The sequence below is a fragment of the Schistocerca gregaria genome, chromosome 1, assembly GCF_023897955.1.
Source record: "Schistocerca gregaria isolate iqSchGreg1 chromosome 1, iqSchGreg1.2, whole genome shotgun sequence".
In the NCBI taxonomy this organism is placed as follows: domain Eukaryota; kingdom Metazoa; phylum Arthropoda; class Insecta; order Orthoptera; family Acrididae; genus Schistocerca; species Schistocerca gregaria.
In genome coordinates this window covers 183268021-183290765 of record NC_064920.1, presented here as the reverse complement: position 1 = coordinate 183290765, position 22745 = coordinate 183268021, and the positions used below count along the sequence as shown (strand labels likewise).

At 38.3% G+C, this 22745-nt stretch overlaps 1 protein-coding gene across 7 annotated transcripts in view; it reads left to right on the top strand.

The window, feature by feature from the left end:
• LOC126336369 (calcium-activated potassium channel slowpoke) overlaps positions 1–22745 on the top strand; it is a 1528406-nt gene that overhangs the window by 1193865 nt on the left and 311796 nt on the right. For 3 of the 7 annotated variants that reach the window (XM_050000004.1, XM_049999988.1, XM_049999979.1), the window contains one exon: positions 22470–22520. The exons of the other annotated variants lie outside the window; for them this stretch is intronic. In XM_050000004.1, the coding sequence (XP_049855961.1) occupies positions 22470–22520 (51 nt within the window). The remainder of the gene's footprint in view (positions 1–22469; positions 22521–22745) is intronic. 7 annotated transcript variants of the gene reach the window in all.

Here is a 22745-nt window from a genome sequence, read left to right as displayed (position 1 = left end):
TGTAAGAGACACTATGTGCGTGCTAGGACAGTTTTAGCATATATGACAAACATCTTTCAACATCAGCTTCAGTTTTTTCATAGAGACAAGGGTGAATGTCTCTTTAAGAATAACATGTATTTTCCTTGCATGAATGTACATACAAGCTTCATTTCTCTAATCAGAAGCAATTAAAACTTCTGGTCATTGTTTCCAATTCACATGAAAAACAGATTATTTCTATGAAAACTAGTAAGGCAAATGAATACAACTGTTGACAAGCTGCACCTTGCAGCATGAAATCTGAAGTTTATGTGATTGGCTTATCAAACCAGGTGATGAGTGTCAGCAGTCCTCAGTGGGATGATTGTTGAGTGCGACAGGCCGGTGGGGTCCAGTAGATACACTGCTGACTGAGAAACAACACTTTATTACCTTCAGAAACACATTACATCATTAGAAGTGTGTGAGAGACACTCCAGGCTCCAGCAACTCAGACCGGCAGAGGCTCGCAGGCATCAGCTTCTGCCTTGGCGAGAAAGAATAGCAAAAGTGCCCCACAATGCTGACATCAGAAAAAGTGATGGCTGATGGCCTGACACTGGATCAACACCATGACATCAGTGACACTCTTTGTCGTGCTGTTGCGACTCAGACTCGGCGATGGCCACCATGTAGACAAAGCAAGATTGCTGTACATGGAACGCAGCTTGCTGCCTTCGGGAAGGAGCCAGATGGCAGCTAGCATTGATGGCAGAACAGAAATACTATGACATTAAGTCCAGCTAGGAGGCTAAGTGCTTGTGGCAACTGACCCAACTGATGACCTCAGCAGTTTGGTCCCATAGGAACTTATCACTGCAGCTGATCTGACCCAGCCTTGAACTAGTGGCTGCAGTGGGCAGTTCCCACTGTCTGATATGGACGTGGAATTGTCATGGTGCTTCTGGGCTCCGAATGCCTCTGCCGAAAAATCTACTACCATTTATATGGCTACAGTGCATTCATGTTACAATAAAACCTCACATCTCGTCATGTACCTTATAGCAGTTGTCTTGCCCTGGTGAGGTGGTACCATCCTGCCCAGTAAATCCATTAGTGTTTCATGGTACTGTTTTTTGCTGAGTACAGCTAGCCCGTCTTGCAATCCTTTTGTGTTCAGATTATTCTGAGCCACATGTCACGAAACTGTGCTTACCCATCAGCAGTAACTTGACACAATGCTACACCACAGCTCATTACAAATTATTCCAAGTTCTACTAAAACTGGACAGTGATACTAAATTACCCCTCTCCATGGGGAAGACCTGGCCCTCTGGTCTTTCTTAGAACCAATTCTCTACTCTGATCAGTTCCACCTTTACACCAATCTGTCAACTTCAGATATTGAACACTTACTATATTAAATTTTTATGGTTACCTTCTATCCTTGTCACTCTAAAACTTCACTCTCCATCTCTTGGTCTTGGGATCCAGTCCACCAAATTGTCTGTTATCCATGAATCAGATTTGTGTGTGGCTCAATGTCACAGATAAACAAAAGCTGTGCAGAGCAAAATCAGAGTTATCATGGCACTAGGAATAGTGGCACTTAGTGTCTCAGCTACTCATTGTCTACTATCCTGATAGTGCTGTATGTGTTGCATTAATTGTTCCACAGTGATGTGTCCCTCCTGTGTAGCAATCCTTTTAATTGATGAATGCTGTAGGCTTGGTTCCTAGGTGTCATTTAAGAGGTAAGGTTTTGCTTAGGCAACATTCTAAGGGCTTATATGGCCAGTACAACCCACTGCCTCTTAATTCTAAGCATCAGATCCCATGAGCTTACCTTGCTGCTAGCAAATTGCAGCCACTACTATGTTGTCACCACTGAATATATCCAGTGTAGCCCTGTTTGATGGAAGTACACTTTTGGTGCCATCACCTCATTTTGGCATGGATGACCGTCTGTCTCACCTCTGAACAATTACTGGAACAAGTACTTTCTCTTGTCTTAATTTTGCGAGGAGGACATATCTTGCTGTGTCCAACCAGCATCCTTCATACAATCACTGCACATAACTCCCACTCTGTCTTTTAAACTTAACCTTACTCATACCTATCTCAGCAATCTATTACACACTACTCATACCTATCTCAGCAATCTATTACACACACAGAAAAAATAATCAAAATCACAACAATAACAACAAAACACAACACATTTTAACAACTTTCTCAACCTTAATGCATACAGCTTAATGCATACGGCATACAAGGTGTATCGGCCTCTTCCTTCTGTTGTTCATTCTTCCATTACTTCTTTCTCACTTTCATCCTTGGTTCCACTAATATTCTCCCTGGAATTGCTTCTGGTACTTCTTTGAATGGTCATAGACACCAAACATGTACAACTGTTGACTTTGTTGGCAACAGTAGCTTCACATTCACAAGTGACGTGGTTTCAGTCACTTTTTGCAGGCCCTAGTACTGTGTCACAAACTTCGTTGGCCTTCCTTTTTGAGTGTATGGACTTGACAACATGGCATCTTACTATCAAATACCATGTCAAATGATGACAACCTGGTGCTTGTGTATATCTTCGAATTATACATGCTCACCACAGCAAATAAATATGTGTCCCAATCTGTATGGTTGGAATTCACATAATAACTAAGCATCCTTCTGATCATCCAATGAACTCACTCCATCCTACTGTTTGATTGAGGGTGAAGTGAACTAGTTCTTAATTTCTTCATCTTCAACAACCGACACAACTCCTTCATCATATCTGACAAGAAACTCATTCCTTGATTAGTTATTATTGTTTCTGGCACTCCAAAGTTCAATAACAGTCTGTTCACAAATGCTTGCATGACCATGATTGTCTATTGGTCCAGCACTGGTGTCATCTCAGTATAATAAGAAATATGATCTGTGAAGCTTAAGTCAAAACCATTTCATGCTGGAGTCCAGTTGAACGGTCATAACATGTACACCCAACAAAAATTGTTCTGTTGCTTCCACATCCTCTGCAATAGTACATCTTTCCAACACAAATCTGCACACTTTACACAATTTATGATCTACTGATTGACCTCTTTCTTCCATTCTCTCCACCAGTACTTCTCTGTCACCCTCTGGTTCATTGTTCTGTACCCTCTGTGGCTAGATAAAATGTAATCATGCATTTCCTTCAGTGTTTCTTCCTGCAGCTTTGCTGATACAACAACCTGGAGCCCTAATTTCATCTCCCTTCACAATATCCATCATACTTGTTCAACCACTGCTGTTTAATGTACTGCTTCCACTCTGCATGAGCATACTGTGCTCCATGCCTCTCTGCAAAGATTGTAACTCCTTGCTCATTCTTAGTACTGGAAAATCTCACACCACCTGTATCAATCTTGGATCAGCCCTAAGTCCATCCTTATGAATTACATGATCCAAGTAATTTACTTCTTGTATTGTCAAGTGACATTTTTCTCTACTCAGTGTTAGATGTTCAGTTCGTAACCTCTTGAACACCTTTTTGTGTGCATACCTGCCCATCCCATGAAAAACCACTTATGTCATCTCAGTAGAGGAAAGAGAACTTGCTATTCAGTGAGACGCTAAAAGAGAAAACATGGCCTTTTGATCATTGTAACTCAAGTGACAAAAACTTTGGATAATTCCTAAATAGTTTTCTTGGTGTCTTTAATGAAACATTTCCAATTAGACTCTGCAGCAATAAAATAACAAACAAAGTAATTTGGATTACCCAGGGCATAAAATTTTCCAATGTAAGGAAAATGCAACTGCAGAGAGAACTAAAATATAATAAAGATATTGATTTCATTAAATATATTAGACTCTATTAAACTATATTTAAAAAGTTGTCAGGACTGGCTAATTTTAAATAATCAAAATAAGACAAAGGGTTTGTGGTTAGTCATTAAATCTGAGTTAAGTGTTAAAACCTGTACCCAGGTAATTTCAGAAATTGACATTGAAGGAAATACTATTGTAAATCCAACTCAAACAGCAGAGGACTCTAATGAATTCTTTATAAATATAGCAAAGTCTGATGTAGATGAAACAGATTATCACAACAAAGTAAATCCCTTTGGCCTAGTTGAGAACTCTGAAAACTTTACAAAATTATTAAAAGTTTTTGTGGAGGATGTAGAAACTGCTATTGTAACAAAAAATCTGCAGGTTGGTATGGAATACCCACCGAAGTTATTAAAGTGTTACACAATAGAATTGCAAACCCACTAGCTCAAATAATAAATCAGTGTTTTGAAGAGGGCTGTTTCCCAGAGTTACTCAAATATGATGAAGTCAAACCACTCTTTAAGAAGGGATCAAGAGAAATCATGGGAAATATTGTCCTATCTCGATTCTCCCCTTCCTATCTAAAACATTTTAAAAAAACTTGCTGTTGCACAAATCCATAACTTAATTGCAAAATATTCTGTTATTCTAAACAATCAATTTGGTTTTCAGCAGGGGAAAAACACCGTAGATGCAGTAAACAGTTTCATTGCGAAAATAAGAGAAATAAGGTGGCAGGAATTTTCTGCAGCCTCAGAATTGATTCTGTAAACTATGCATTGCTTGTTAACAAAGTTGAAACGTATGACATTAGTGGCAGTGCCCTAAGATGGCTAAAATCCTACTTATCCAACAGAAAGCAAAGAGTTAGCATCTCTTCAAATGGTGCATATTATTTTTCTGACTGGAAAAAAATATCCCCAGGTGTTCCATACGGCTCCACATTAGGCCCAGTCCTATTTCTCTCCTATGTTAATGACTTATCATTAAATATCAGCTCACCATCAGTTCTATTCATAGATGATACTGCTGTCTTAGTTGAAATTCAGGATTCGGGAAAAATTCCCAAATCTGTGATCAGTACTCTCAGTATCTTAGAAACTTGGTTTCAGCTAAATGGGTTGAATCTAAACATATCTAAGACTCTCATGATGCAGTTCAAAACCAAACAGTCAAAATGTGAGCAGATTAAGATTGTACACAACAACCAAGATATAGAAGAAGTTGACTCAGTCAAATTCTTTAAATGTAGATAAAAATTTGAGCTGGCAGACACACATTGAATTCCTGGCAAACAAACTGAGCAGCTTTACATTTCCAATGCAAATATTATCAATTGCAGCTGACACGGACACATGAAAAGTAGCATATACAAGCTACTTCAAACCCATTAGCCATTAGTAGGTATGGTGTTTTTTTTTCTTTCTTTTTTTTTTTCTTTTTTCTTTTTTTTTTTTTTTTTAGGTAACTCGACAAACGTAGTGCAGATAGTACAAATACAGAAAAAAATCATTAAAAATAAGTGCACTGCAAATCACAAAGAACCATGTTGACTATTATATAGAAAACTTAAAATATTAACTGTGACATCCTTATACATATATGAGATTATTATATTTTTGTACACCAGATATGAATTACTTGAGGGAAACCATTTTGTCCATTCACATTATACTAGAAACAAAGAAAATTTTATGGTCCCCACCCAACCCCTCAGACTGTATGCCCAGGGACCTCAATCATGGGAATGAAAATTTGTAATAAATTAAAAGGCAACAAGTTAATACAGATGAATTTAGGTTCATTTAAAAGAAAGCTATATGAGGTACTGACACTGAAGTGAAGTGTTATTACTCAGTGGATAAATTCGTGCAGGACAAATTGGAAATTTGAGCTGGATACAGTGTGTTACATATTCCAAGAAATATCCTTATAATGTTATTATTTATTGTAGTGCTATTATTTATTAATGTAAAAATCATTGTAACTGTATTATAAATTTTTGACATATCTTCTGTATGCAAACCAAACGGATTGCTAATATACATCATGAGATGAATAAAACACAATTCACATTGGTGAGGCTCCAGTTGTTTCAACACCCCGTCCAACAAACACTGGAATGTTGCTCCTGCATTTCTTCTTTTTTCTTTAATCAATGGCATTATTCTACGATGATAATGTCCCCAAAGTGCTGGAAAAGCAGTCTTCACTCAGTCCTCTGGAGACACTTCTAACAGATGGTACCCACTTTTCGAGTTCATTGTCGAGAAGTACTGGCATGCTCAAGATTATTAATTGTCTCCATGATGTTTGGAATCGGGTAGACATCTGTTGTAGCCTCAAATAGATGTTTCTTTGAACAGTCTAAGATTTCTTTGTTGCAATTACCATCCCCCCTCCCCCCCTCCCCTCCCCACCCCCTCTCCACCGCCCCCCATGGGCTACTACTCTCTTCTGTTATGCCGTTGGCGAACTGTTGATTAATAAACTCTTCTAAAATTGTCAGCAGAGACCATGGTTTTCTGTATGGCATCTGGTACACTGGCACTTTGTTCCCCTTCATAGTTTTGTTCTATGACACAGGTGTTGCAAACAACAGCCCATGTAAAGAGAATAAGTTCAGAAGTTCTAAAACAGTTCTTCCATCTGTAGACTCTCTGTTCCTTCCAAATGCTTCACCTTTCCATGAATGCCAGTCATAGCTCCATCCTATGCCTGCTTATAACATACACGTTCTGCACAGCAATCCTCTTCCTCTGGAATTTCTAACATTGCCACCAATATTTCCTTAACAACTTCATCTCCTACATTCCAAAATTATTCACATTAATGGGTAATAACAGACATTCATCTCTCTTCTGTATATGTATGATCACCTCATTAAACAACATGCTGCGTCTGATACCTCACTATCTCCCAGTGGTTAGACTACACAAAACATACCTACTGGTAATCTGTCTTGACATTCACCCATAGCGACTTCCTGAAGCCACATGACACAGTCATGCGAATTAACCCTTAATATCATTGCTTCAGTAGTGGGCATCACATCAGATATTGTTGTGAAAGCTGCACAATACTTCAATGAGAAAGGGACTTGTCATCTTCAAGTGCTTTCTGATGTGTTGCTGCAGTGTCTCATCAAGGTATGCGCTTGGTCTCTAGGAAAGCTCAGAAAAACAAGGCATGGGCCTATAACATCTTAGATAAATCAGAGAGGATGACAACATCCATTGCCCCCTAGTGGAAAAACAGGCCACAGTCTCTGCATACACAATATGAGAAAAGTATGCCTACAGATTGCAGCCCTCAGACCAGTTTGTGCATCCAGACTCCAATTCCCAGTCCGTGTTGAGTCGAATTCATTTATCTGAAGTTGACAATGCACTGAGACCACCAGCGCTGATTCTCATACCTTGCTTGGTTAAACTCCCATGCCTCTATTAATCTGGTCATTATTTATACTTATTTAAACTGCTTCTTTAATGAATGGAGTCCCATTACATTAGTGTATATGGAAGAATCTTCATCTGAGCATAGTACATGCTATATCCATTGTCAAGACAGTGTTCAGCAACAGCAGTCTTTTCTGTGTGACCCAATCTGGTGTTATATCTGTGTTCAGTGCATGTGTAACAGTGTGACATGTCTGACCAGTGTATGATTTCTCACATTGGCATGGGAGTTTATGTCCGCCCCCGATAGCTGAGGGTCAGCATGACAGAATGTCAATCCTAAGGAACCAGGTTCGATTCCCGGCTGGGCCGGAGATTTTCTCTGCTCAGGCACTGGGTGTTGTGATGTCCTAATCATCATCGTTTCATCCCCATCGACACGCAAGTCGCCGCAGTGGCATCAAATCAAAAGACTTGCACCCAGCAAAAGGTCTGCCCGATGGGAGGCCCTAGTCACACGACATTATTATTATTTTGTGAGTTTATACATCCCAGGTCTCCTTAGATCTTATCATTAACAGAACCCAGAATCATTTGCACACGTCTCGGAGAGTGGAAGACAAATTTTATTTTCTGTTTCTTGAAGAGCCTGCTGGAGCAGGATGCCTTACATTTACTCAGACATGTGCCTACCTTGACCTTTTATTTAATAAACAATACTTTCAGCAAACTAACGGTGTTGCTACAGGTAACCCTTTGTCTCTCATAATAGCTAACATTTTTATGGAAGACTTCAAGATAAAAGCACTTCAGTTGGTGGTTCTGAAACATAATTGTTTCTGGAGATATGTAGGCAACACCATTGTATTATGGCCACATGCCACACTATGTTTCTTGCATTTGTGGATCACCTTAATTCCCTCCATAGGAGCATTTGCTTTACCATTGAAGTGGAGAAAAAACAAATGTCTAGTGTTCTTAGATGTCTTGTTCTGCAGAAAAGAAGATGGTCACACATTGTTCTGTAAATCAACTCACACTGACCTACATGTATGAGCTACAAGCTGCCGTCACACATCTCAGTGCAGGTGTGTATTACAGTTCCTCTCTCATAGGGCTACAGTTATCTCAGATTCTGGGAACTTAGTCATCTTTGCTCTGTGATAACTCAAAATGGTTATTCTGATAAATAGATAAATAGATTCAAAATGCATTTCAACCTTGATGCACTTAACCTCAAGAACAGCCAGATGAAATGGAGAACTCCACAATGATGGTTTTTCCACCCAACGTTGGTGGCATGTCCATTAAGATCAGCAGGTTGTTCAAGAAACAGCAAATAGAATTTGTCTTCCACATTTCAATATGAGTACAAATGATTCTAGGTTCTGTTAAAGTTAATCTAAAGAAATCAGGGATGTATAAAATCACATGCCAGTGTGGCAAATCACACACTAGCCAGGTGCATCAGACTGTTAAAGACAGATACACTGAACACAGATGTCACAGCAGATTGGATCAGCCAGAAAAGTTTGTTGTTGCTGATCACTTTCTTGGCATTATACATAGTGTGACCTGTCGAGAGACAAAGATCCTTTCATCTGCATCCACATACTGGGGCCCCATCATTATGGAATTATCAAAATATGTGTAAATAATAACCTGGTTAATAGACACATGAGATTTCAACTTAGCAAGACATGGGAACCAACATTGGTGGTACTAAGCCATCGTCAGCCACAGGCGAATGAATCTGAGTTGACAGAGATAGGGAATCTAATTTATAGCTGCTCTTTTCCAGTATCATGCTTGTGTAGATCAAGACCTTTTTCTCTCACAGGGGCCTCTGAATGTTGTTGTCTTCTATGATTAGACTAGGATGGCATTATAGCTTCACTCCTTTGTGCCTGCATTTGTTTAGCTGGCAAGCTACTGCAGCAACACATCAGTAAACACCCAAAGATGATGAGCAGCTGTCTCACTGAAATATTGCGAAGCTTTCACAACATTATCTGATGCTAATCCCATTAACAACTGAAACATTTATTATGTTGGGAAAGTTTCCATAACACATCTTAGTATCATTGTTCATAATCTACACAGATTGTTTTGTACAGCAGACGTTCCTTGTGACAGATCGACATTGATGACAGCTTCCATCAGCTGAAATAGTTTCTCACCAAGCTCCACCACACATCGTCAAAGACCAATTATGCCATGATGCTGGTACAGAAAGTCTAACTTAGGATCATTCTGTAACAATCACTCACATGATACACCAGCTCCACCCACTGCTTAAACTTGGTTGGCTCTAATGAAAAATTCAGCATTATCCACCCCAGTGGTTGTCTATCACTATCCTGTAAGCCCCACAATTATAACATGCTGGATTCCATTGCCTCTTACCCACTAAATCTCTTGAAACCTGTTACACATATGCCCCTGTGTCCAACAAAACCTTATACCCTACCACCTATTACACCAACTCTCGCACATTCTGGCCCAGTATTCATCTTCACTGGATTTCATTTTAGGGAGAATGTCCTTTGGTGGTCCTTGGGTTCCTGCTTAAGTTTAACGGTTGCCATTACCTCCCACACCAACCTAAGCATTACCCGTATTTCACTGCTGCTAATACATACTACCTCTGTTGTTATTTCCATTACACTACTTGTATGTCATATCACCCCTATTACTCTGTGGTTGGCGGCATTGCCTCCACACTTGCAGCATATGCTCACTGTTGGAACATCTTATATTTAATGTGAACACATTTCTCTGATCTCTTACACCTGTTGAAACATCAGTCTCCTCAGATTCTAATGTCAACTTAATTGCTGCATAAACATCGCTAGTCTCTCCTCCTAGATATTTCTGGTGTGAAATATTTCAGGAAAACATTGAATGCCCTTTACTTGGCTTCCTGTAGTTACATCTTATGTACTTCCTCACTGTGTATTAACTCATATACATTGAGTTTTCTAATTCCATCTGCAAAGTCCTCCACAGCTTTGTTAGGCCTCTTAGATATGCCTCTGAATTGTTCATGGAAAAACCGTGTGCTATTTTGCTTCCTTTATCTCTGTACCAAATGCTGCTTGAGTTGAACACACCAGCTCTTCTTTTAGTTTATTACTCATGAACATTTTCTCAACCCTAAGCTCTACCACCTGATCAAATAATGCTTTTGTTGCTTCCTCACTGTCAACATATTGTGTCTCTCATTTCAACATTGCATCACTTTTACTCGTTTTTTAAGACTCAGCCATAACAAGTTAACAATAACTTGGACAGAACACTCCTTAACTGGTCACATTACCACTCTTACTTCTTCTGTCTAATGATGAACTGCCTGGTCTCCCTACATTGCCTAGGATTATGCTATGTTAGGCCGTATTGCTAGACAGATAACATCAAACAGATTTGGCACAAAGGGCAAAAGTAAATTACACTGTGTGCATCACACAGACTATGGCCAGTCATCTCTATAATTATCTTTATACTGAGAGATATCCACCAGTTCTTCTGGCCTCTCAAATGTAACCCTACAATCCTTAACACTTGGCCCCACGATTATCACCACATAGAAAAAACAACAGTCTCACTCACTCCACGATGTGGATACCATAGGCTGTGGTGCAGCTGATGTGCTTCAGGGGTGGAACATCTGTCGCTGTTCACTATGATGATGTTAGCTCTCCTGACAGCTGACACCACTGAGGAGGAACAATGGCACTCGGTAGGATGTGTGGTGTGGTTGCAAACCAGTGGAGCCCAGTAGATACAATGATGACCAGGGAAGAGTTCTTTATTAGCTTCACATACACATAATGTCATTAACAATGGGTGCCAGACGTGCATGTCTGCAGTGACCCAGGCCAACATAGGCTTACAGGCATTGGCTTCCTCCTTTTAAGATGGAAGAGCATCAGCAACACACAATGTTGATATCAGGCAGAGTGAAGGCCATTGGCCTGACAGTGGGATACAGCCGTGATGTCAGCGGCACTCTGCATTTTGCTGTAACAGCATGCTGCAGTGATGGACACTTGCACTTAGGTGACTCAGGCATGGTGTTGTCCACCACATATGTGTGAAGGAAGACTGCTGTGCATGGAACACATTCTGCTACCCTGTGGCAGGAGTCACATGGAACCATCAAGGACTGTCAGTGCTGGTGGTGACTGGCCCAAGGCAAAATCAGATCCATGGCTGCAGCTGGCAGTGCTCAGTCCTCTCATTCTTACTGTAGATTTGGCAACATGGTGGTGCTGCTGCTGGACTACGAATGTCTTTGCTTCAAAATCTGCTACTGTTTTTATGGCTCTGGTGTACACTTGTTACATGAAAAACCCACATTGGGGCACACAGCTCATAACAAGGGTCTTGCCCTGGTTTGGTGATGTCACTCTGTCCCCTATTGCTATTATCACTGTGCAGTGCAGTTTTCCACTGAGTATAGGTAGCTCATATTGCAATATTTTTGTGTACATGTCGCCACACTACTCTTACGACCAGAAGTGGCTTGATGCAGTGCTACAGCAAAGCTTCTTACAAATTATTCCAGGTTCTACTAAATTAGGTAATGACACTGCACAGGTTATAATTAATACAAGACATAGTGATCCAAACCGTGTTTGTTCATTCATTACAACAACTAAAATCTTGACCACTGAGACATGATGTCAGTTGTGAAATTGAAAGATGATATCGTTTACAAAATGGAATAGAAAAAAAATCGGAAGACAATCATTACATGCAGAAAGAAATAAGGAAATCATCCCAGATTACCATAAAATTCTCTCTAAAAATGAAAGAGAGAAGCAGCTTATTTTATAGGTTGTTTCTGGAGAGCGTAAATGTATGTAACTGCTACCAAATTCATTTTAACAAAAAAATAATGTTCAGTATCTATTCACTCACATCATGTTTTGATTCAAAAGAAGCTGTAAATAAAATTTATTTCTTTACAGAAATTTTTTTATTGCTAACAAAAACAATTCTCTAAAAAAATTTTTTTAGACATTTTTTGGAAATTTGGTTCACAATTTTTTAAATGAATGCTACAGTGGCCGTAATGTATAGCCTTAGTTATCTCTAAGAATAAAAAAGGAGATGGTGGGGAAAGGGAAGAGTTTGTCACCTTTGAATGAAACCAGTGCATCTATTAGGTTCAATATTCAAGGCTTTTGGGGTCATGTAGCATTGTCCAGTTGAGCAGACACTTCTCATAGGCAGTTGTTTTGTCGTTATGTACAGAATTTTAGGTGGAGGAAGCAGCAAATTTTACCTTTAAAAAGTTACCTACAGTTCTTTAAGTTCTTTAATATGTAGACTGCTTCCATTGTAATTAAATAGTAATTTTTTTACATCAATGATTACTACATCACCTTAGTACCACTCCCTTACTAAAATTATTATGGTTTGTCAGTGCACCTGTGGACCAACAAATCAGGGTGGGTTTGTTGTTGGCAGCAGGTATGGTGAGTGTAATGATTGGTGGTACCTTTATCTGGCAAGAATATTTTTATAGCCCCATTCACTTTGGTTCATAACTGAAAAGTATGCTGTGTTAATCATAACTTGTGATTTTCTAAATTTCTGTGCAGTTCTTTTGATTGCTGGTTACTATGCTAGTTTATGCTCTGAAAGCTTGGAAACATGTAGGTATATGTCTTAGTAAACTGAACTTTGGTGTGTGTGAGTGGGTAGTTGACAAGGGGGATAGAGGTTCCAAAACATAATCGCGGTAAAAATTATTCACTGTTAATTTCTGATTTTATAAACTCATTTATAAATTGGTTACTGGTACTGTAATGATAAAATCACAAATGTTAAAGCTGACTTTTCATGAAACACAATAAATTGTCCCTATGAATTTTCCAAACCCAAAATGTTGAGATGTCTCAATATTTTATTAAGATACAAAAAAATCTGTGCATTAATTTTTTATTGCAAAATATTACAGTTTGTGAATTTGTGAGCACAGTAATATGCCTTGAGAGAAATTTAAAAATCAGAATCTACTTGTCTCCAAATACTGATTATATGTAGTACATGTATTTTCCTCCCTTCTTTTGTGGAACTCTTTGACTACCATTGGCCATCTCCATAACTGAGCAATCAGCTCATCACAGTGACATTTGGAGGATCTGAATCCAATGCTTCTCCCTGATAGGAGGACTAGAATTGGGTACACCAGCCTTATGGCACTAATGTAGAAGTTTCTTGAGTGTGAGATAACACCTCCAAGGTGTAGAAAGCTGACAATGGATGGGAGAGTGGCATGCCAACCCCATGTTCCTCCATATTGTATCCGAATAATGTCATTCAGTAGGCATGACATAGTAGCTCATCAGCATCGTGTATTCTCATTGGAAAAGACCAATCTTTTTTTTAATAAATAATTTTCTTGAGATGGGTAATCTTTTCTGAGTAGTCAATGATGATTAGAAATTTTTCTGTTTATGAAACAAACTGTAGCATGTAATTGTAGAGTACATGTTTTGATTTGTCTCCTTGGTTCCTTTGTGCATTTTCTTTTTCAAGCGAGAAAGACTTCACAGTCATAGCAAAGGACTCTTGTCATGTAATGCTTTGCTCTTCCATCTTTTCTCTGTTCTTTGGCATACCTGTATGTTTCTAATATTCTCTTATCTGAGACAGGTGAACTGTGCTGTTGACATATTTTACACTTCTTCAGGCAGAGTATGAGAGATTCAGATTTACAATTTCACAGCCCTATGCATAGATCCAATTGATCTATTTCAAATACATAAGTAGTTTAAAAGTGATTAACACTTTAATTTGCATTAATTACACTTTGCATGAATAGATCACTTTTACTACATAACCAAATCATGGACCATCACACACTAGTACTAACAAAGACAAAAACAATTTTTATATCACAGATAAATTACTATACTAATGTTCACATTCAACCTCTGTCCATTATTCCCATTTGATGCTGCCACAAAGTTAGTACCATGTCATAGAGATCATCTCGCCATGTCGAAGTTTTTATCGACAAATTACAGTTGTTTTCCCGCATCCAGTCTTTTCTATCTCAAGTTTGTCTATAATGTTGCACACCAATGCTTGTCTTGTATTGCACAGCTTGATTGTTACTCAGTGCACCAGTTGATTTAAATTCACCTGCAGTTTTCATGTATTGCACCCATTTCTGTAAATAGCTCCACATTCAGTTGATCTGTGGATGTAAATTAAAAGAAACACATTTGCTCATGAACTTACTTTGTATGAATGAAATAAATTCTTTAAAAAAATATTCATCATTCTAACTACTATAGACTTTCAGCAATATAGTACCGTACAAACTGTACTACAGTAATAAGATATTTCCTCCTCAATTCAAAAAACAGGGACTACAACATAGGAGATGCAAAATGAAGTATTGGAACACAGATAGAGCGATGTTAAATGAAGTGCATTTGACCATCAGTAGGGCAACACATTCAACTTTAAACCACTACTGTAGCAGAATATTATTGAACGTTCTCTTACAAAATCCAAAGAATTTCTGGTCATATGTTAAGGCTGTTAATGATACCAGAGTTAGTTTCCATATACTCTCAAAAATAAAAGCTCATCTGATTTTGGGTGTTTTCAAAAGAATACTGAATATTTGTCCCATTTAATAAGTCCAGTCTCATCTGAAATATCTAATGCAATACTAACTCAAGGCATTTTTCCAGAGAATCTGTAATGTTCCATTGTTAAACAACCTATCTAAAGGATTTGACTGTATAAATCACAGTACTGTTCTAGGTAAAGTGAAGGTTTCTGGGATTTATGGTATAGCTAACCAGTGGGTAACGTCATACTAAACTGAAAGAGTGCAGACAGTCATAATTAGTAATTCAAATTAAAGCTCATCTGATTTTGGGTGTTTTCAAAAGAATACTGAATATTTGTCCCATTTAATAAGTCCAGTCTTATCTGAAATATCTAATGCAATACTAACTCAAGGCATTTTTCCAGAGAATCTGTAATGTTCCATTGTTAAACAACCTATCTAAAGGATTTGACTGAATAAATCACAGTACTGTTCTAGGTAAAGTGAAGGTTTCTGGGATTTATGGTATAGCTAACCAGTGGGTAACGTCATACTGAACTGAAAGAGTGCAGACAGTCATAATTAGTAATTCAACCAATACGGTCCAGGGATTTAATTCTGACTTGGGAGAAATACTGTATAGAGCTCCCCAAGGCTGAATCTTGGGTACCCTACTGTTCCTCATACAGGGTGTTTCAAAAATGACCGGTATATTTGAAACGGCAATAAAAACTAAACGAGCAGCGATAGAAATACACCGTTTGTTGCAATATGCTTGGGACAACAGTACATTTTCAGGCGGACAAACTTTCGAAATTACAGTAGTTACAATTTCCAACAACAGATGGTGCTGCAAGTGATGTGAAAGATATAGAAGACAACGCAGTCTGTGGGTGCGCCATTCTGTACGTCGTCTTTCTGCTGTAAGCGTGTGCTGTTCACAACGTGCAAGTGTGCTATGGACAACATGGTTTATTCCTTAGAACACAGTATTTTTCTGGTGTTGGAATTCCACCACCTAGAACACCAGTGTTGTTGCAACAAGACGAAGTTTTCAATGGAGGTTTAATGTAACCAAAGGACCGAAAAGCGATACAATAAAGGATCTGTTTGAAAAATTTCAACGGACTGGGAACGTGACGGATGAACGTGCTGGAAAGGTAGGGCGAACGCGTGCAGCAACCACAGAGGGCAACGTGCAGCCAGTGCAGCAGGTGATCCAACAGCGACCTCGGGTTTCCGTTCACCATGTTGCAGCTGCGGTCCAAATGACGCCAACGTCCACATATCGTCTCATGCGCCTTTACACCTCTATCCATACAAAATTCAAACGCGGCAACCCCTCAGCGCCGCTACCATTGCTGCACGAGAGACATTCGCTAACGATATAGTGCACAGGATTGATGACAGCGATATGCATGTGGGCAGCATTTGGTTTACTGACGAAGCTTATTTTTACCTGGACGGCTTTGTCAATAAGCAGAACTGGCGCATATGGTGAACCGAAAAGCCCCCTGTTGCAGTCCCATCGTCCCTGCATCCTCAAAAAGTACTGGTCTGGGCCGCCATTTCTTCCAAAGGAATCATTGGCCCATTTTTCAGATCCCAAACGATTACTGCATCACACTATCTGGACATTCTTTATGAATTTGTGGCGGTACAAACTGCCTTAGACGACACTGCGAACACCTCGTGGTTTATGAAAGATGGTGCCCGGCCACATCGCATGGCCGACGTCTTTAATTTCCTGAATGAATATTTCAATGATCGTGTGATTGCTTTGGGCTGTCCGAAACATTTTTTTAAAAAAACTGACATGTATTAAAGGAAAACAATATATTTATTAGTCTCAAACATTACAATAATAAAACATAATATCTCCTTGAACATTACAATCGTTACCCAAGGAACCACCAGTCTTACACCATACATATACAGATTCTGTAGTTTCAAGTTTACGATAAACACGACTTCTTAAAACTAGTGGCTCATCACTAGACAGATAACTTCCTCCATATGCTTTATTAGACTGATGTACAATATTAAAAGTCTTCCACGCAATTACATCACGAGTTGGAAATAATGTTCTTAAAAGTATCATTGACTGGTTTTCTGTGGATGGAGTTATCCTCAACATATTCACTTCTGCATATGTAGGGATACTACACAATTGATAAGTGTAACACATGGTGAGGGAATAATAAATAGGGTGGAAAGTTCAAATTTTTAGGTGTCCATTTTGATAAGAATTTAAACTGGAAAAAGAACATGTTGGAACTCCTAAAACAATGGAGTTCAGCTGCATTCACACTTAGAATCATTGCAAATCTTGGGGAGAGACAAATCAGAAAGTTGACATGTTTTGCATATTTTCATTCAGTAATGTCATATGGGGTAATGTTCTGGGGTAATGAAATTTGTTGTAAATAATACACTACATTTTAAAAGGTACAATGATGTACATAATTACAAAACCAGCAGGAAACATGACATTAGTTACACCATGTAAATGTTGTCTTTAGCGTTAAAAGAGGTGCACAGCACTGCAACAGATATGTTGGAACCCTTATCTAGTGATATAAAATGTCTGAGCAGCAGCAAAGTAAAATTTGAAAACAAACTATAAAAGTTTCTCATTTGACAACTCCTATTCTGTAAAGAATTTCCGTTGTAATGTGTAAAAGGTGTTGGGGTAGGAATTAACTAACTCACATCTGTATACAGAGTGTATCATAATTAATGGCGTAAATGCTTGCAGTTGAAAACACATGATACTAGAAGCAAAAAAGTCTCAGTAAACATAGGGTCGAAAATGCATACATACTATGGGCAATTTTTCATCTTTGATACTGTGAAACAAAACTCTTCTACTGCAAGTTCTTTGCTTTCCATATTTTGGGAAGTGGTAGTATGGACCAAAATAAGAAAAAAATGTTCAGCAAACATGTCCTCTAATGTGCATACCTTAAAAGTTACAAGCACTTGTTCATCTTTGCCACTTTGAAACATAACTCTTCTAGTGATCTAGTGCTCATAGCTCTTAAGGAATGCATTTTAGAACACATTTTTATTGGACTATTTTTTCTTGTTGTACTTCCAGTTCCCAGATTATGGAAAGCAAAGAACTTGCAGTAGAAGAGATTTGTTTCACAATACTGAAGAAGAAAAATTGCTCTTAGCTCTTAAGGTATGCATTTTTGACCCTATGTTTACTGAGACTGTTTTGCTTCTAGTATCATGTACTTTCAGCTGTATGCATTTATACCATTAATTATGATACACCCTGTATTTAAAAATTAAAAAGTTATAATTATTTATTATGTAGCTATGTTTACAAATTAACTAGTAGTATTACCCCAATTTAATTCTCATGCCACTGCAAGGTCAAATGATGTAAATATTTGTCAGTGGCGTTGAGAAACAGCTGAAATCGCTAAAATTGAACAAAGCTCTAGTGGCCAGTGGAAGCTCTGTCAGACTGTGTACTGAATTTGGGGCTCAGATATACCATAAATCCCATGAATATGCCGAGTAGTTGGCAGAAAGCACAGGTCACACCTATCTAGACGAAAGGTAACGGAAGTGAACCACAAAACTAACATCCAATATCCTTAACGTACATTGGTTGAAGTATCATAGGAAGATATTCTGATTTCAAACATAATGGTGTCGTGAACAGAATTATGTCCTCTGTACCAACCAACATGGATTCTGGAAACATCTAAGATGGGAAGTGCAATTGTCACTTACCTCACATAACATCCTAAAAGTTGCAATTCACCCCAGCCAGATAAATGGTGTGTTTCTTGATTTGTGAAAAGCATTTGACTTGAGCAAAATGTGTGACTGTATTGAGGGTTTCTTGGTAGGAAACATAAAACATGTTAACCAACTAAAGTGTCATTAACAGATGTACAAGCAATTTCAGGTAAGCCTGGGGTGTGTATTGGGACCCTTGCTGTTCATGCATGATGTTAATGTCCTTTCAGACAATATTAATACTAATCTCACATTTCTTGCAGATGGAGGTTTTTTGAAGAAGTGCTGTCTGAAAGAATCTGCCCAAATAGTCAGTTGTATCTTGATAAGATTTCCAAGTAGTGCAAAAATTGGCACCTTTCTTGAAGTATCTAGAAATCTAAAATTCTATTTGTTATAAATTGGGCAAACACAGTGTTCAGTAACCAAATATCAATGAGTCACAATTAGAATCAGTCAAATCATTCAGATGTCTGGGTGTAACAATTTATAGGGGACATGAAATGGAACGATCACATCACTTACTCATAGTTAAAGCAGTTGGCAGAGTTCCATCCATTAATAGAATAATAGAGAAATGCAGTCAGTCTAGAAAGGGAATTGGTTACAAATTACTGATGTAACTGATCCTAGAATGTTAGCAAAATTAATCAAATTTTGAAAATTACACATTTTAAGATAAAGATATTGCATATAAATAACGGATGTTTTGTATGTGCAGTATGCTGTTGATTGAACATTTCATGAACAACATTATCAAGATTATAACCATTACTTATGCTCACAGATCCAGTAGATAAATCTGCAGATGAAATCTGTAATTCAAGTTTCTTTAATGTTCTGATGTCAATTTAATAGTAAGATGAATCTTCTGCACAGTATGCCTCTTTCAAAAACTTTGTTGGTGCAAACCCTGTCTCTCCGTCAATTGTATAATGAATGAAACTTCACAGGTTCAGAGGGTATGTGATGTTATATCAGTGCTTACAAAATAAAGTCAAATTTACAAATAAGCTTGACAGTATGAGCTCAATTGTCAGCATGACAGTGCATTCACTCTGGTTTGGATGCACCCAGTGATTCAGTGGGAAACGTGCCATAAATCTGTTGCATCCTCACCTGAGGCAACCTGACCCTTAACTGATCTAATAGATCCCTGCTGGCACTGGGATGGTGTTGATGTCAGAGCCAGTACTACACATGCTGTTATTCTGGACAGATCTGAGGAGCTTGCTGGGCATGAGATTAACTCTACATCACCCACACATTTCATAGAGACATGTGTCATGTACAGATGAACATTGTCCTATTGAAATATGGTTCACAATACTGTCGTGTAGAAAGTAACACATGAGGTTGTAGGATGTCTGGGATGTACCACAGTGGAGTCAGAGTTTCCTCTGCCACTAACAGCTGTGACCTGAAGTCATATCCAATGGCTTCCCACACTATGACACCAGGAGTAACACTGCCATGCCTCTCCAAAACGTTGGAAGAATGTGACCACTCTTCAGATCACTACTATACTCATTGATGATTGTGATCTTGGGTAGTGTAGAACCACAATTCGTTACTGAACACAATACTACACCATTCATTCACAATCCATGCTTCTCAGTTAAAGTGTCACTCTAAATGTAGGTGTTTGTATTGTGGTGTAGATGGCATCCTACACAGGGGTGGTAATTTCTTAGTCCAGCTTTTGTTAGTGTCTGACCAATGGTGCAAGTTGACACAGAATGTTGTAGGGAGTCCATCACTTGTTCTCATATGGCAGCTTCAGATTTGAAGGGGTTATGATGGCGTTGACCCTTCCTTGTGATGGTCAAATCTCATTGACCACAACTTTGTGGAACAATATACTTGCTCTCATATTTCCATGCAGCCCAGCTTTGGGCCACTTTCTCGTCAGAATGGCACATAAATCTGGATATTGCACAATTCAACCGGCTGGCCAAATTGAGACCTACAATGAGGCTCCTTTCAAACTCTGTGAGTCACAGGAGTACACAACCTCGATGTTTCTCATTCTGTCCGTACCCTTTACATAACATGCCAGTGTTGGTAATAACATGAAACTCAAATAATAGTAATGTGCTTTGGTTAGCCATTCTGCCTGTCACAGAAAACAGCAACTCTTATCGTTTGCATACTCACTGATGATGTACGCATGTTGAAGTAACACTGACATTCGACCATGTCTCTAGGTGCTTCACTTTTTTTAGTCAGGCAGGGTATATTCATTTTCAAAAGAAGTTACTGTTTCTCCATAGCCTTACATCCATGACTTCTCACATATAACATTGAGGACTGATTACAAGAGTGGCCAAAAAAGCAGCCATACCACATCATCTCAGCTGTGTGCTCACCTAGATAACCAGTGACATATGCACCACTTATACATTGACGTGGAAGTTTATGTTACCACCATATAGAATCACTGACTATGATTACCAAGGACGTGTAGCCAGAGTGTACTTAATTTATTGAAGTATCATTTAGAAGATGTGTTAAGACAGTGTGTGCTCTGTATGTGATTATGAGATGATGTCCTATGACTATCGCAAGATATGGAGGAGAAATCACTCTCAAATGCAGTAAACCCAATTTACATGAGGAACATCAAGTTAGCGAATATTTTGAGAAGCAGAATGTTCAAACAATTAGGGACCAAGAAAGTCCAAGCAGGCTCTGTATTTTCAAGAAAAGAAAATGTGGACTGCTCATGCTGCTTCAATTTCCTGAAATCCAGTATTTTCTAAGCAGGCTCTAGAGACAATAGACTAGATTCTGATTTAGCAGTTTATTTTTTTACTCATACATGATCATCAGATATTATGCTTTCAGAAAACTGTTTCCACAATACATATTTAAACACACTATTATCCACAGTATGTCGCATATCTGTGATACTAATTGAGTTTAAGTATACAGTTTTTCCCTAGGATATCATTCATTTTGTTAATGTCTTCAGATTTTCATGTGTTTCTTAATTTATTAAAGACACTGTGTTTCTTAAATTGATTTTAATTAGAGCAGACCTGTTCCTGCGTACCTATAGCTCCAGCCTAGTGCTTCATAGGTAGTTTTAGCAGATGTCTTGCAGTTTTCTTGCAGGCATATTCCTTGCAGTACTAATGCACTTTATTCCTCGGATCATTTCACTACAATGTTGTTTTCTAAGTTTACTCATAGTGGATGCATTCAAAGCCAGATTATTTTAATAATGTAAAATCCTCAAAAATTTAAAGTTCTTAGGTATTCATTTTTGTTGCCATGTGTGCATTTTTGTTACAAAATGTCCTAGAATGCTCATTTAGGAAACAGATACCTGATCTTACAGCAAACACACACACACACACACACACACACACACACACACACACACACATGGCGCTCGCATTAAAACAAATAAGTAAGAAATCTGCATGACCACTTCAGCAAGCGAAAGAGCTTATTCTTCATTCAGTGTGTGTATGACCATAAAATCAAAGAGATGTGTAGCTGCAGCTGGAACACATATCCTGACTGTCTCTCTTATTTTGGTTAGTGTATTTTTGGAAAACACTTTTTACTTTGAGTCATATCTCATTCCTTTTCTATTTATGAAAATTTTAACTGTGATAACTTTATTTAGCAGTACGAAGAATCGTGCACATTCCATTTCCTGTCTATTGTTTCAAGAAACATGTCATAAATATAGCACTCTCTGTGGTTATGTTTGCAGCTGTTACGGTTGCCAGCTTTCCATCATGTTGTTACCTATAGTTTACTAACTGCACTTGATGATTAATAGTAAAATTCTGTTGGGATGTGCCATATTATGAAATTACTTAGTTTCTCACATAACATCTTTAATAATCATCGATAATCAGCAGAATTTCGATGGTAGCACCTGTAACAAGCTGCTCAATTAACGTTACATATCTCTCTCTCATCTTCGTCATGCTGGACAGTGGCTACTTTCCGGAAGGGAGTTCGTGCCGTGCAGATGGTAGGGAGAGCAAGTATGTATCCCTCTCATTTCATGTCACTGTTTTCGTACAACATTTGTCATACTAGCACTCTGATACTTTGTACCTGTTTCCCTGTGTTAATCATAATAGTAAGTGTAGATAGGTTTTTTCCTGGTATCTATTAAATCTGAAACTCTTTATTTCTTTTTATATAGTACATTGCATCTCATAAGATAAACATTAAAAATTACTGGTAAAAACAACTGAATGTCTGAT